The 13,034-nt window shown below is 40.0% G+C and overlaps 3 protein-coding genes across 3 annotated transcripts in view; 1 reads left to right on the top strand and 2 right to left on the bottom strand.

Annotated features, from left to right (window-relative positions):
- LOC106934003 (uncharacterized) overlaps window positions 1-2,280 on the bottom strand; it is a 147,425-nt gene extending 145,145 nt beyond the window's left edge. The window contains exons 1-2 of the mRNA XM_088009643.1: window positions 1,299-2,280; window positions 538-607 (exon numbers count right to left, since the gene is read on the bottom strand). Coding sequence (XP_087865769.1) covers window positions 538-607; window positions 1,299-1,595 — 367 coding nt within the window. The 5' untranslated portion in view covers window positions 1,596-2,280. The remainder of the gene's footprint in view (window positions 1-537; window positions 608-1,298) is intronic.
- A 142-nt stretch (window positions 2,281-2,422) lies between these two features.
- Window positions 2,423-10,681, bottom strand: LOC106920882 (dual specificity protein kinase CLK4-like). The gene is made up of 13 exons (XM_014992188.2): window positions 10,525-10,681; window positions 9,207-9,367; window positions 6,955-7,195; window positions 6,218-6,320; window positions 5,859-5,925; window positions 5,656-5,772; window positions 5,284-5,450; window positions 5,095-5,189; window positions 4,880-5,009; window positions 4,716-4,798; window positions 3,814-3,893; window positions 3,236-3,326; window positions 2,423-3,086 (listed from the first exon to the last, which is right to left on the bottom strand). The coding sequence occupies exons 2-13, from the start codon at window positions 9,365-9,367 to the stop codon at window positions 2,874-2,876; spliced, it is 1,548 nt and encodes a 515-aa protein (XP_014847674.1). The 5' UTR covers window positions 10,525-10,681; the 3' UTR covers window positions 2,423-2,873.
- Window positions 10,682-11,716: 1,035 nt separating this feature from the next.
- On the top strand, window positions 11,717-12,831 carry tmem126a (transmembrane protein 126A). Its single transcript, XM_014992187.2, has one exon. The coding sequence runs from the start codon at window positions 11,854-11,856 to the stop codon at window positions 12,463-12,465; it is 612 nt and encodes a 203-aa protein (XP_014847673.1). The 5' UTR covers window positions 11,717-11,853; the 3' UTR covers window positions 12,466-12,831.
- Window positions 12,832-13,034: the final 203 nt, after the last annotated feature.

Genomic DNA, 13,034 nt, shown 5'->3' with positions numbered 1-13,034 from the left:
ATACGGCTTCCCCTTCCATAGGTCAAGTAAAATATGTAAACTATCAAATACACAGTTGGTCGGCAGGTCACTCAAACAGGAGCTCGGACCTCACCCGTATGTGTGGGCACCTCTCAGCACATACATCACACCAAACCAGCAACTTAACCCCAAATAAGAGAGATAGCATCTTTCTTCAAACCACAGGCATTACAGGGAACTGTGTGTGTAACATGATGTGGAGCACACGCCATTCCCCACCGGGGGAACTATCACAAACCCCCTGTAATAAACACCACAAGTCCAGCAGAGCCTGTCCTGGCACACAACTGGCCCCGTCTACCGAGGCGAACATCAGCCCCCCGATGGACACAGGAGGGATCAGGCTGGACGTCCCAAATGTCCAAAAGTCATGCTCTGAGAGAAATCATTCAGACTTCACAAATCCTCCAGTTTAGGAGCAGATAAACTGTTTGCACAGCATGTTTTGTGTGTTTTGTCTGTTTTGGTAATGGCAGATATTAAAGATAAAAAAACACAAAAAACAGATACAGATACCTGGAGGACAGGAGCACTCTTGGCCAACATCCCTAGCGGTCCGCAATTTCGGCATCAGAGCTGCCACTTTCTGAAAACACACAAAACAGAGTAAGAAATAGAATATTTCTAACAATGAAACTTCTATTTGCATGGCCATAGGATGGGTTATAATGTTGTACAAGCTCCCTGTCTCTCACATACAGTCCTTATCTAGCTTAAACGAAGACATGGGTAGATGTCTGCTACAACTGGTCGTACAGATGCACTGATCAGGCTTTTTCCTAGTGGACACCAATTTCTGGTTTTCTTGGAGGTCTGACTTGAAGATTAATTTTTTAAGAGGAAGAAGTATGTGCTACGTGAGTTCTGATAGAAATAGCAATTTTAAATCAATCACAAAACAAAGAATTACAGGATCACACGTGTAAAAGCCTCATGTCTCTAAATCTTGTCCTTTATTAAACTCGTAAAAATGCCATAGTATGTGTTGTTGGTTGTGTTTAAAAAACAAAAAAAAAGTTGGAAGGAAGTTATTAGTTTGATGATTTGATAGACAGAGAGGGGGAAAAAAATTTTTTTTCTGCACTGATGATCATCAGAGCCGATCAAGATAAAATTGATGTTTTCCTACATATGGCTGATTGATTGGTCCATCTATAATTTATTGAGGAGTCTAGCAGTAGACTATGTTCTCCTCCAATCCCTAATGGCGCAGACCAGGAGATATTCCCAACCACCACATATTTCTTTAGAAAAAATAATCGATTTTGATCATGTACCTCCTCCACAAGCGTTCCCACTGTGGCGCTGAGCTCTGAAACGAGAGTCCCATCCTCGTACTTGAAAGACCTCTGCGGAGCCTGGAGGATGGGCGCCTTGTCCATCTCCATGTGCAGCCGGTTCTCCAGCCGGTGGGTCCTGAAGCTCATCACTAGACACACGGTGACTGAGCTCAGAGACATGAGCAGGCAGAGAGCGATGGGAAAGCCAGGCAGCCACTGCTGGACTCCGGACTTGGTGGCACACTGACACACCGGCTTGCTTTCCCCGTTAGACCCGCTGCTGGCTTTCTCCATGCTTCAAAACTCCCAAACGGTGACCAGAACCAAACCGAAATTCCTTCTTTTTGTTGATGCAGTCCTGTCAACAAGTTGCAATAAAGTTCGGTGAAGTAAGTAAGCAGCGCTCCTGACTCAGTAACAACACCAGACAGCAGCACAGTGGGCTCAGGCTTCAAAGCGCAATCCTAAATTTGTCCTGGAGTAAGAGGAAGCAGCAGTGCGCGCAGGGTTTGAACCACGGACAGATGGGAGCAACGCGGAGACCAACCAGAAAAGACTCACATCGGAGCTTTCTGAGGGGATACGATTGGATCAGATGTTTTCCTTTCTAAAAGTTGCGCGATAAACTGGTGTGGCTACGCCGCCCTGCCTGACCACGTGGGAGGCTGCAGATTGACAACTGGGTGTGAAAATAACCCGAGAACAAACGGAGCCCACTAAGGACGCACAGCTCATTATGCGCTGACTCTCCCGAGACTGGTTTACTAATGAATATCTCAATTTAGGGAAGAATAAAACCTTTTGAATAATTTAATACTTTTATTTACGGTTGTTGAAACAAGTCAGTGCCAATCTTACAATGTTCAGTAAAGGTCGAACCTGCCCACAGAAAAATAAAATGTTTTGGTTGAAAACCTTACATGATTTTCCAAAATCTGCAGCTTTGATAAACTCACCACCTCGATACTTTAAAAAAAAAAAAAAAAAAAAAATCCGTTCTTGATGGGAATTCAGATGATCTGGTTAAATTCAGGTGATCGTCTTTTAATAGAAAAGGGCTCCATGCCGCCATCATGTGGATTACTAAAGGTACTGCTTATAATGAAAACGCTTACGCATCGTTTAGATCTTTCTGGTCACGTTTATTGAGACGTATAATGCAAAAAATACATAACCAGTCAATGAAAAATGGAAACAAAGACTATATACAAGTTTTCACCCTGCAATGTAGATTATACATTCACAATCCAAAAGAAAGCACTGTTAAGCAAGAATCAACTCTTTTACCCATGTCAATTAAATATACAAACTAAAAATCCCATAATTTAAAGAGGCATAAGTGTAAATGTTACAATTTAAATAAACAAAAAACAAACGGTTGAACTTGAGATCTAAATGGCAAAAGTAATGAGAACTTTATGAGTGCGACCAAACAGCAGTTTAATGGACAGGACAGCAAAGCAGGGCGGTGACTGATGCAGTCAAGAGTAGATCTCTCCTGGAGAGTCAGGATATAGAGGCCGATTGAACCATCATGGTAACAGGTAGGTCTATATATTGAGAGGTTCGGCCTCATTTGCTACCGCCACTGCTGCTGCTGGAGCTCCTGGTGCTGCTGCCTCGGCTGCCGCTCTTCCGGCTACTGCTGCTCTTGTAGTAGCAGTCGAAGAAGGGATGTCGAAGGGCCTGCTCCAGGCTGAGGCGCTTCGATGGGTCGTACTCCATCATCTTCTCTATCAGGTCAAAGAGCAGCCGGTGGTCTTCACTTCTAGATACAATGTAATGCTGTGGAGGAGAACGAGTTTGAAAGTGATTACTTCTACTACAATAGCAAAATGAGGAAGTAGAACTGAATTTCTGCATGAAGAAAGCGTGCACTTGCTTTTGTTTTAAGATGCATTTAAATAATTCTATTTCCACAATGAACCACGTACCTTGAGGGGTTTGCAGTGTTTCTTGACGTATCTCCCGGCAGAGCTGTGAACGTCCCAGTCCAACTTGTTTCGGTGAACATATCGTCGTTTCCTATATGACATGCAAATGTTTAGACTAAAGCAAACGTCTCATGCTTAATCTATGCCACTTCTACTCCTTGTGAAAAATTCAATGAAAGAATAAAAGTTGAACATAAGAATTAGCAGAGGAGGAGTACACTTAATTCTCTCGAATTAAAAACAGCTTTAAGCTGAGGGGAAAATCCAACAAACTGAGGAAAGAAGTTTTACAGATGAGGCAAAATGCTGCCATTTTGATCAAGAGTTTGTGCTCAATAAAACCCAATTGTAATACTTTCCTTTTGACTAAGTAATATTTTAGGTGCTTTTTGTCAGAATAATCACGTAGCACTCTACTGAACATTTTTAGCAGTAAAAATTATTGGTAATATCTTTGATTATTACAAAATGTAATATTACCTGTGTAAAATGAGTTGCGGAAACAGGAAGTATTTTCGATCAAAATTAGAATGGCACAATCCAAATATTTATTGTTAGAACTATAAATGAATGCTTACTTGGTTTTCTCCAGGAGGTTTGTAGGGATCGGACCCAGGACTCTCTCCATCATAGCAAGATGCTCTTTACTATCATGTGTCTAAATGGGAAGACAAAGAAAACACCATCAAGACAAAGAAAACACCATCAAGTGTTTTCATTTAATTTAACCAAATCTGATTATTTTTGTCTTCAAAATCGCTGAATTTTCTCATTCAAATGCTTGGAAGCGAAGCCGGTGAGGCAGCAGCGAGCTGAGCCACACCTGGGATTGATCAACCTCTCGCTAACTGCACCGGTTGCCATTCTATGAGAGCATGCTCCTCCTGTCTGAACGTCACCAATAAAATGGTTAATATCATTTAATGTATGAACTGATTTTCCATAATTTAGCTTATGTATTTAATGTACTGTGTTTTAATTGTCACCAACTGAGTGTGTATCATGTTTCGTGTCCTGAGGAGCGATCATAAACGGCAGAGAACAGATTCGAGGTGAGGCAGGCAGTTTTCATGCCACATGGCAGGGGGCGCTCATGAACCCAGAAATTGTGACTCCACAACTGCAGAGTAAGAGAAGGTAATAGTGAGCTAGCCATACAGTAGCTGCGGCGATACAGAGAGCGATAAAGACGTGGTTTTGAGTTGTACTTTAACGGTTTCTCCCTTTGCTGTTAAGCACAGCACGAAATTAATAATATCTACATGTCTAAGTTTGATTGAGATAACGGAATTATTCTGCGGCGCGGCTAAGCATCACATGTTAAAGAATAGTCTTTTTGCCCTCCAGCATTGTACGCATGCGCAGAATTTCCTTATGTAAACAACAACATGCAGGGGGTCTCAATTTGTAAATCTGATTATAATTAAGTCGGTGCCTCACCAGCCATGAACCTCACCGCACGTCACTGACCGCCACCTACCTGGAAGAGGGTTGTTCCAAGATAATACTCGATGAGAATACAGCCAATACTCCAGACATCGCAGGAATGGTTCCAGCCCAGGTCTGAAAGACATCACAAACCAAGTAAGAAACCAGACAGATTTGTCTAAACCTTTTGTGCTGCTACGGTAATAAAACACTCACCTAAAATAACTTCCGGAGCACGATAGTGACGAGTTGAGACGACAGAGGTGTGGTGCTCATGATCATAGGTGGCATTCCCAAAGTCTACAATTTTCACATCGGGGTTCTTGAGTGTTCGTTCATCTCGTCTCTGAGAACAAACATTGAACAAACTTGATTTCCGTCTCAACATTTAAGTTGTCCATCATTACCAGGCACAACTATAGTCAATTTACCTTTTCACGGTTGTATTCCATGTCATAGTCTGAATCTATCAGTAGAATGTTTTCAGGCTTCAGATCTGTGTGAGTCAGTTTGTTTTTATGCAAAACTGCAAGGTAAAAAAAAGAAAAAAAAAATTATAGTCAATGTAACCATTTCACAACAAATGAATGTCGTGTGCACAAACAGTGAATGCTACTTACATTTCACAGCTCGAATGATCTGGTAAGCCATATGCCTGATTTGTTTGACAGGAAAAGGCTGGAAGTTGTTTTCCTTCAAGAAATCGTAAGTGCTGAGGCCAAGCAACTCAAAAGCGATACAAACGTGACCGTGGTAGTCAAACCAGTCCAGCATATGGACACAGGAACTTAGGAGAAAGAAAGACAAGAATAAAGTTAAAGAAGCTGAATTGCATACTATAGTTTCTTTTTTTATTATTATTTTGCTGATACAGTTAGGCAGAGATGGATAATTAAATGTTTCTATCTCAAAAACTTATTTAACGTGTTATAGTAAGAAAAAAAAATCAAAAAGTGTCATCGGTGCATCTCTGCTATAATGAGAGAACTTACTATCTTCGGTCAGCATCAAGGGTGTTCAGGTGTTTAAGGACCTCTACTTCAGACATAGCTGCCTCTCTGTAGCGGTCTATGTTTTTAATGATCTTCAGAGCCACTCGAGCCCCATCACTGAAATTCATTCAAATTTTTAGATTTGAACAGCAAAACATTTTAAAGGTTTTATTAAAGCCATATTCTTAAGCCTGAGAACTTACTTGTCATGATCAATGCACTCGACAACTTTTCCAAAGGCACCCTCTCCTAGAGTACACAGAATCTCATCTATGGGAAATACAGAGGAGAAATTAGACAAACAGCACTGAAAGGGTGGAAAAACAATCACCGCCTTTCATCATATTACATTTCTTTCTAGCTAGACAATTACAAACAACTTGTTGCTTAAAATTTTAACTGGCAAAGTCACCATTAAATAAATTAAAATGACAAGAAATGTAATTTAACTGTACTGGGCCAAATATCAGTCTCTAAACTAATGTTTGAAAATATCCAGAAAACCAGAGTGAGAGAGACAAAGTGTGAACAACAGTAGAAAAAAAAAGTGTATATTCTATACATCTCGCTTTCAGCATGTCTCCATTGTGATAGATGAGGTGACCCTCGTCATCATCCTCAACACTCCTGGATCTTTTCCTGCTCCTGCGCTGATGGCTCCTCCTCTGCACCGGAACCGCCGCAATCCGCCATCACACCAATAACCCATCAGCCAGCACCCGGCCACCACAACGCGACATCGTCATTCATTCAACCAGGCCAAGGGGGGAGGTGAAGGGGTGGACAGATTCAGGCCGTTCAGTAACACCACCAGGCGAATGGGCGGAGCAGCAAATTCAAATTCAGCCCCGTCAGAGAAAATGGGCGGCGGCCACCACATGGTGTGTGTTACAGAAGAAAAACAACATGGCAACAAGATTTTCAGATGAGAGATTTTCTCAGAAGTACAGAAACACTTCAACTTGATTGATTAAACTTAATATACATGACGTTTCTTTTGCAAGCTATCAAACAGTTTAAATTGTCTACAATCATGACCCGTGATTGACCACTAGGATCAACTCAAAGATACTGGGTCCACTTTCTCTTGTCTATTTCTAAAACACTCACAAAACCCTTACTTTCTGAACCTAAAAAATATTTTTACTTGACATTTATGTAAATCATACTAAACTGTGAAGGGTATGACAACTATAAAGAAACAAAGAGACGGGCATTTAAGCATTGGCTAAACACCCATGATAATGAGCCATTCAATCTGGAGAAATAGAGGAAGGAGGGAGAAGGAGTTTCCCGTACCGAGGAGGACCTGTGCCGAGAATGGCTGCGTCTGTGCCTTCTATCTCTCTGCCTGCGACTGCTTCGCCTGCTGCGACCACTACGCCCAGAGGACTTGCTGTAGTGGTGCCAGTCAAGATCTCTCTCCTTGTAGGTGTCATCATAACCGTCATCGTTGCAGGCCACATCCAGACTGTGTTCACAGGTGTACTTCTCCTGAGAATCCAGCCTCTGGTTTAGACTGCGGGCCTCCAAGTAATGCCTAAAATAAAATAAATTGATTAGTATCAACACAAAACAAGCACTTGAAAAGGCAAGTCGAGTCAAGTGCAGGTCAGGTTCTTGACAGATCGAGCACTAAAATCAAGACTGGATGTGATGGTGCTAATGGTCAGCCTCCTGCCTGACACCCTATCCCTGAACCTTTTATGTAACATTTGCTAATAGCGACGTGCTGATTTACAGCAACCAACTACCCTGAATCTAATTCAATGAGTAGCTCAGTTCCAACATTCAGTTTATAAAGAGATTAACGCGGCAGAAATAGTCGCACGATGGGTCCTAAAGCCAATATGTAACTCCACACGTTTGGGCAAATACTCATACTTAGCCTGCCCTCCCCAAAAAAGTATTTAGTGTTAGGCATTGAAAGTTGATGGTGCGTAATATAATCCCTGATTTATCTTGGTACTCGGGGAGGTAAACACTTTAGTGAGCCCATATCTGCAAATACAAAACAGCTGATGAAGCATATGTATAGCAGCAAATTTAAATCTGTTTAGCCTTTTTCTCACGTAAAACTTTGGTCTTTAACTTCACCTTACCCTAGGACATCGAATGCATTTTCTAAAACCTTGGAACAAACTAAACCCTGCATGCCATGTTCACACCCTAAAAAGACCAAGAAAGTCATGGTGACTTAGCACCCAGTTGGTATCAGTTGTCTGCCAAGAAGAAGTCTGCCTCTCTACAGAATTAAAATTAGAGTGGATCAGGAAACACCTGATGCAACTATATGAACCTACGTCTACGAAAAGATCTGCATTACCACACGGAAACCGCAGAAGGGTTTACTAAATGAATAGATACTACGCTGTTACTCTGCTGAGCTAAGAATTAAATGCACACACAAAATTACCTAAACTTAATAGTGCATCGAGTGGTGTACGGATCCATGTTTTCAATATGAAAGGTGTTTCCTTTGGAGGAACAATTTGAGAAATTTCTTAGATTTAATTACACTAAAAGAAAGGCAGAATGAGTTTCAAACATAATTTTTGGCAGTAAATACCAATATATACTTTAAGCCCAATAATAGATTTCCTCCAACAACATTGCAGGCTATAATTTCAGGATTTTAAAATTCTACTAAAATTTCAATCTGCCTTTGTCTTTATTTTTATAGACAAATATATATAACGAACCACATAAACCAAAGTTTTGAAATAAACCTTTCAGCGCTAAACAATGCAGAAATGCAGCTATAAAAAAAAAAAGTGTATGTACTGTTTCACTACAGATAATAGGCGAAAACACAAAGCATGTATGAAAAATCAACCACCTGCTAGAGGCAAAACTTGCTAAAAAGCACAAGCACAGGAATGTCATTTCAGCAACGCCCTCCTGATGTCTTTCTGTCCTTATAATGTAAACTGACCTCTAACTGGCACACACTGTGCTTTAAAGTTGAATCACCTTAATGGCTTAGTATTTTAACATGAGTAAGTGGTTTCATCTGCATCAGCTACTTTAAAATTTGAATTAATTTGAAATACTTGCTAATATACAAGCAAGGCCACATCCATTTGGCCAATTAAAAAAAAAGGAGAAAAAAAGTGATTTAATAGGTTTTCTGTTCTGTTTCATAAAGCCAATACTGCCCTCAGGCGTTCATACAAAGAACAACTGCTTATCCATCTCTGTTGACGGTAAATTGAAATGTGGATAGGGAACTCTGGTCAATGTGACTTTGTAAGAGCAGACAAATAAGTAAAAGACAGTTCTTGGAAGAGGAAACAAGTTTGTTCTTAGACGTGTGAATATGCATTTGGGCTCTACTGCCTATTTTACAAGCATTTATGAACACAAATTGGTTTCAGCTCAAATTGCTTCATCAGTAGCTTGTTTATTGCAATACTGAGATGCAACATACCAGTAGTAAAATGAATCACAATGCCAGTTTGTGGGATTTTTATTTTATTAAATTCAACATGTCTGTTGAGACTATACCCGTCAACTGATCCTAAGATGACTCTAAGCACAGAGTTATTTACCCGTCATATGCCTTGTTGTAACGAGGAGATCTTCTGGATCTATTCTCTCTGTCACTGCTAGGTGAATCTCGTTTTCTGCGTTTGCGACACTCCATCCTGTCTTCCCAGCCGTACTCGTCTAGCCAGACGCCTGGGGAGCGCATTCGCTTCGAGTGACGCATCTGGGGAATGTAGAAACAAAAATTTACAAAGTTAGATAATCTGGAATTCACTAATCATTTGTGTGTTACAATTTTATTGCTATTTAATATCAGGAGGTTGAACTGCACAGCTAAAGCAGAAAAACAACAACAAAAAAACAATAGTCCCACAAATTATTAAAAGACCAAGTAACAAGCACAACTTGAGCATCCAAAAATAGAATTAATTAATGCGAATTGCAACAGACAGATTTTTACAACTGAAGCTTTTCGGTACTTTCATAAAGGAAGTCCTACAGTGGCTTCAACAGCAGGGAGGACTTGCAGTTTTGCTTCTAATGGGGGAGTTGAACTGCACTGAACACCACCCTAATGTCGACGCAAAAACTACCATCCTTATACAATCGAAAATATGTAAAAAAAAAAAATATATATATATATATATATATATATATATATATACATATATATATATATATATATATATATATATATATATATATATATATATATATATATATACACACACACACACGACGTAATGGTGAAGTAGCCAAAACTAATCTGAAGAAACAAAAACTTCCAACATCACAATTTCAAAAACTGCATCGTCACTGATACAATCCTCAACGATCGTATGCTAGTATAAAGAGTGAAAAGTTTAACCTTGCAATTGTTTAAGACAACAAAATGTTTAGGCCTTGGATACAAGGCCGGTGTCAACTGACGTGATCTCAAAATTACATTTATAATGCCCAGAAGTGTTTGTATTTAAAAAAAATCTTTCCTTGCAAGGTTTCAACAACAGCAACTATGCAATTCATAGTTGATTAAACATAAATTTTCATAAAATAACTAAAGGAACGGAGGCCTACTACAGCGTTTTGTTGGAGCAGTAACTTTTCGTCAGTAGATCGTATAACAGAAATTACCAAAAAACTATATTTTCACCCTCCAAAGTGTTAACTATAATCTTCTTAATCTGCACAATAATTTTCAAATGAAAGCAATTAGTTGTAAAAGACATAAAAAAATAACCTAACAAAGAACGGTTATGTAACGGCAGAGAATCAGCCATGTTGGCGAGGCGTCGAATTTCACAAAAACCAAACGGTCGAAATTTGACTTTAAATGCGTGGTAAACTGCGTCTAATCACTATGTGTAGAGAATATATTACCTTTATTTATAGCTGTGAGGTTCGAATGGAAGTCAATACCAGTTGGATAAGGATTACGAGCGAAGAATCTGGAAAAACGTCTGCGTCTACCAGTCCTCAAAGATGGCGACTTTCTGTAGAAGCTGATGGAACTTTCTTCTTCACCAAATATCGTGACGTAAGACACATAGCAGCAGCCCACCGCATTGGCTTATGGGAAGTAGAGTTCTGAACAAATAAGTGGACAAAAGTTATTGTATTTACACATTTTAGCCTTGAACACCCATTTTTGAGCACAGTCACGTTCACATCTGAGTAAAATTTTTGTGCTTCCGTTATATTCTCTGCTTTGGTTGAACAGAAAGCGGATTTTCCACCCGTATTTCATCCTAAAATTATTAATACTATGATAAAACTCTTAAATATCCTTTTTTACACATTGGCTACAAAAAAACATGAAGAAAGAATAAGAGATTTGTGAAAAGACTCAAGAACAAATTATGTTTTAAAATGTTCATTCATTTATGCTTTAGTACCTTACATTTTATGTAGCAATTTTATACAGCTCATTTATCTTGTCAGGCATGTTTGTGGTCTAAAGGAAGAAGTCGTAAACAAAAAGAGACGAGGACAAAGAGTTGGCAGAGACAATGAAAACAAGGAGAGAACAAGGAAAGTCCATGTGATATATTTTGAAACCTTCCTCCTCCTAAACTTAATAGGAATAGAACGTCACATCATTGGAGTTATACCTAAACTTCTGGTAATGTTCTCTTAGATAAAGTTAAATTGTACTTTATCACAGAGTTATCACTGACTGTCTTTGTCTCCTGTTAGTATTCATCTGATGAGCGGAAACATTTAAAAATAACACAAAGGCAAACAGATTAAATCTGTAAGAGGGCTAATACAAATCTGGTTTTGGAATGGATAAAGCGGATAAAGATTATGCTTCTGAAGTAACCCTGACTTGAACTATATAAAATATTTATACCTTTAAAACCTTTAAAACAAACCCTTTAAAACAAAGTCGCAGAAAAACAATCCATTTAAACTAATTTACTATTTCTCATAAAAGGAATGCCCAAATGCACATACAGAATAAAACAGGTTTTTAAAGCCTACAAATAGGGATCTGTTTGAAATTTGAAAGTTCGTCATCATCGTAAAATTACTGTAAAAAGCCTGCCAGGCTGTGCGCAGGGTAAAAAAAAAACCCACGTTGCATGAACAGGGAATTGTGGGTACAATATGTCTGCGCCCTAGCTTTAACCTGATAACATTTTTATAGTGGAGTTTGTCAAAGATTCCTGTTATTAGAACAGGTTTGTTGTGGCTTTCATTGAGAGGATGATGTCTGAACACGCCGAGCAGAAGAGCGGACCGGGGTTGTCCAGAGCAGTGATTGCCGAGATGCTGTTGAAGAACTTTGAGAAGCTGCCCGACTCTGATCAGAAGTTATTCTCGTACGGACCTCTGTACCTGGGGGGAAACGCCGCGTTTGCGGGGCTGATCGCCAACAGCCTGTACCGGAGGGCCCTGAACGTCCAAGCGGCGCGCATCGCCTCCAACCTGCCGATGGCCGTGCTGCCCTTCCTCACCGCCACCGCCCTGTACAACGCGGTGGTGTCGCAGCCGCTGCTGTCCGGGGATCTGAACTGCCCCACCTGCTCCCTGATCAGAGGCGCGCTGGTCGGGGCGGTCGGTGGTGGAGTCTACCCGATGCTGCTGGCTTTGCCGTTGAATTTCGGCCTTGCATCCAGATACAGCACGGCTCCGATGCCAGAGAAGGGCACAATACTGCGGTACTGTGTGGACGTCTCCAGACCCGTCTTTAAGAAGATGAGAGCAGTTTTCCTGCTGCAAGGTTTCTTTGGCACCTACCTGGGCTCCAGGCATTTCGAAAGTTACGCCAAGCTGGCCCAGATAACCTTCAGCAAGGAGGAAGAGCTGCAAGAGTGAAAGGACTGGACTGAGAATAATCACCTCATTTTATACTGGTGAAAATCTGATTTACCTCTGGGTGTTTCCCAGAAAATAAAATGACATGCGAACTAATATTTATCGCAGCATCTTCTGAAATCATTTCGTAAAACTGAAATGAACCTCCCTACAACAAACAAACTCCAGGAAATTCTGATAATGCTTGAAACAGATGACCAGAGTCACACAAAGCTTTTAAGTTTTTTTTTTTTTTTGTTACGACTGTGACAGTGGACAAAAATATAGTTTAGTGTTTATAAATGGCGTTTAACTCTCCATATGTTGCTGTTCTCCATTTCAATATGGATCCCCTATTGTGTTCAAAATAAAGTAAATGATTGATGGTTTTGTGTACCCTGTTAATATTTGTTATGCAAAAGCAATTAAATGGACATGTACAGATAAACATATATAAGCTGAATAGCTTCACCCCACACCTTTGCAATCTATACAACACATGAATTATTGCTATTTGACTTCATTTTGAATCTCATTGTAGTTGGCGTGTTGATTGACTGTAGCAACTATAATTATTTTGAGTGTGTGTG

The sequence above is a fragment of the Poecilia mexicana genome, unplaced genomic scaffold, assembly GCF_051168715.1.
Source record: "Poecilia mexicana isolate PSO_F unplaced genomic scaffold, ASM5116871v1 scaffold_10, whole genome shotgun sequence".
NCBI classification, from domain to species: Eukaryota; Metazoa; Chordata; class Actinopteri; order Cyprinodontiformes; family Poeciliidae; genus Poecilia; species Poecilia mexicana.
The sequence above is the reverse complement of the archived record's forward strand: the minus strand, read 5'-3'. Positions and strand labels throughout refer to the sequence as shown.

Coding starts and splice junctions, on each gene's coding strand:
- tmem126a (XM_014992187.2), top strand. CDS start 11,854: ATGATGTCTGAACACGCCGAGCAGAAGAGCGGACCGGGGTTGTCCAGA.
- LOC106920882 (XM_014992188.2), bottom strand. CDS start 9,367: ATGCGTCACTCGAAGCGAATGCGCTCCCCAGGCGTCTGGCTAGACGAG. Junction 6,321..6,954: donor CTCGGCACAGGTCCTCCTCG/GTACGGGAAACT, acceptor GTTCCGGTGCAG/AGGAGGAGCCATCAGCGCAG. Junction 3,894..4,715: donor TTGGAACAACCCTCTTCCAG/GTAGGTGGCGGT, acceptor CTTCCCATTTAG/ACACATGATAGTAAAGAGCA.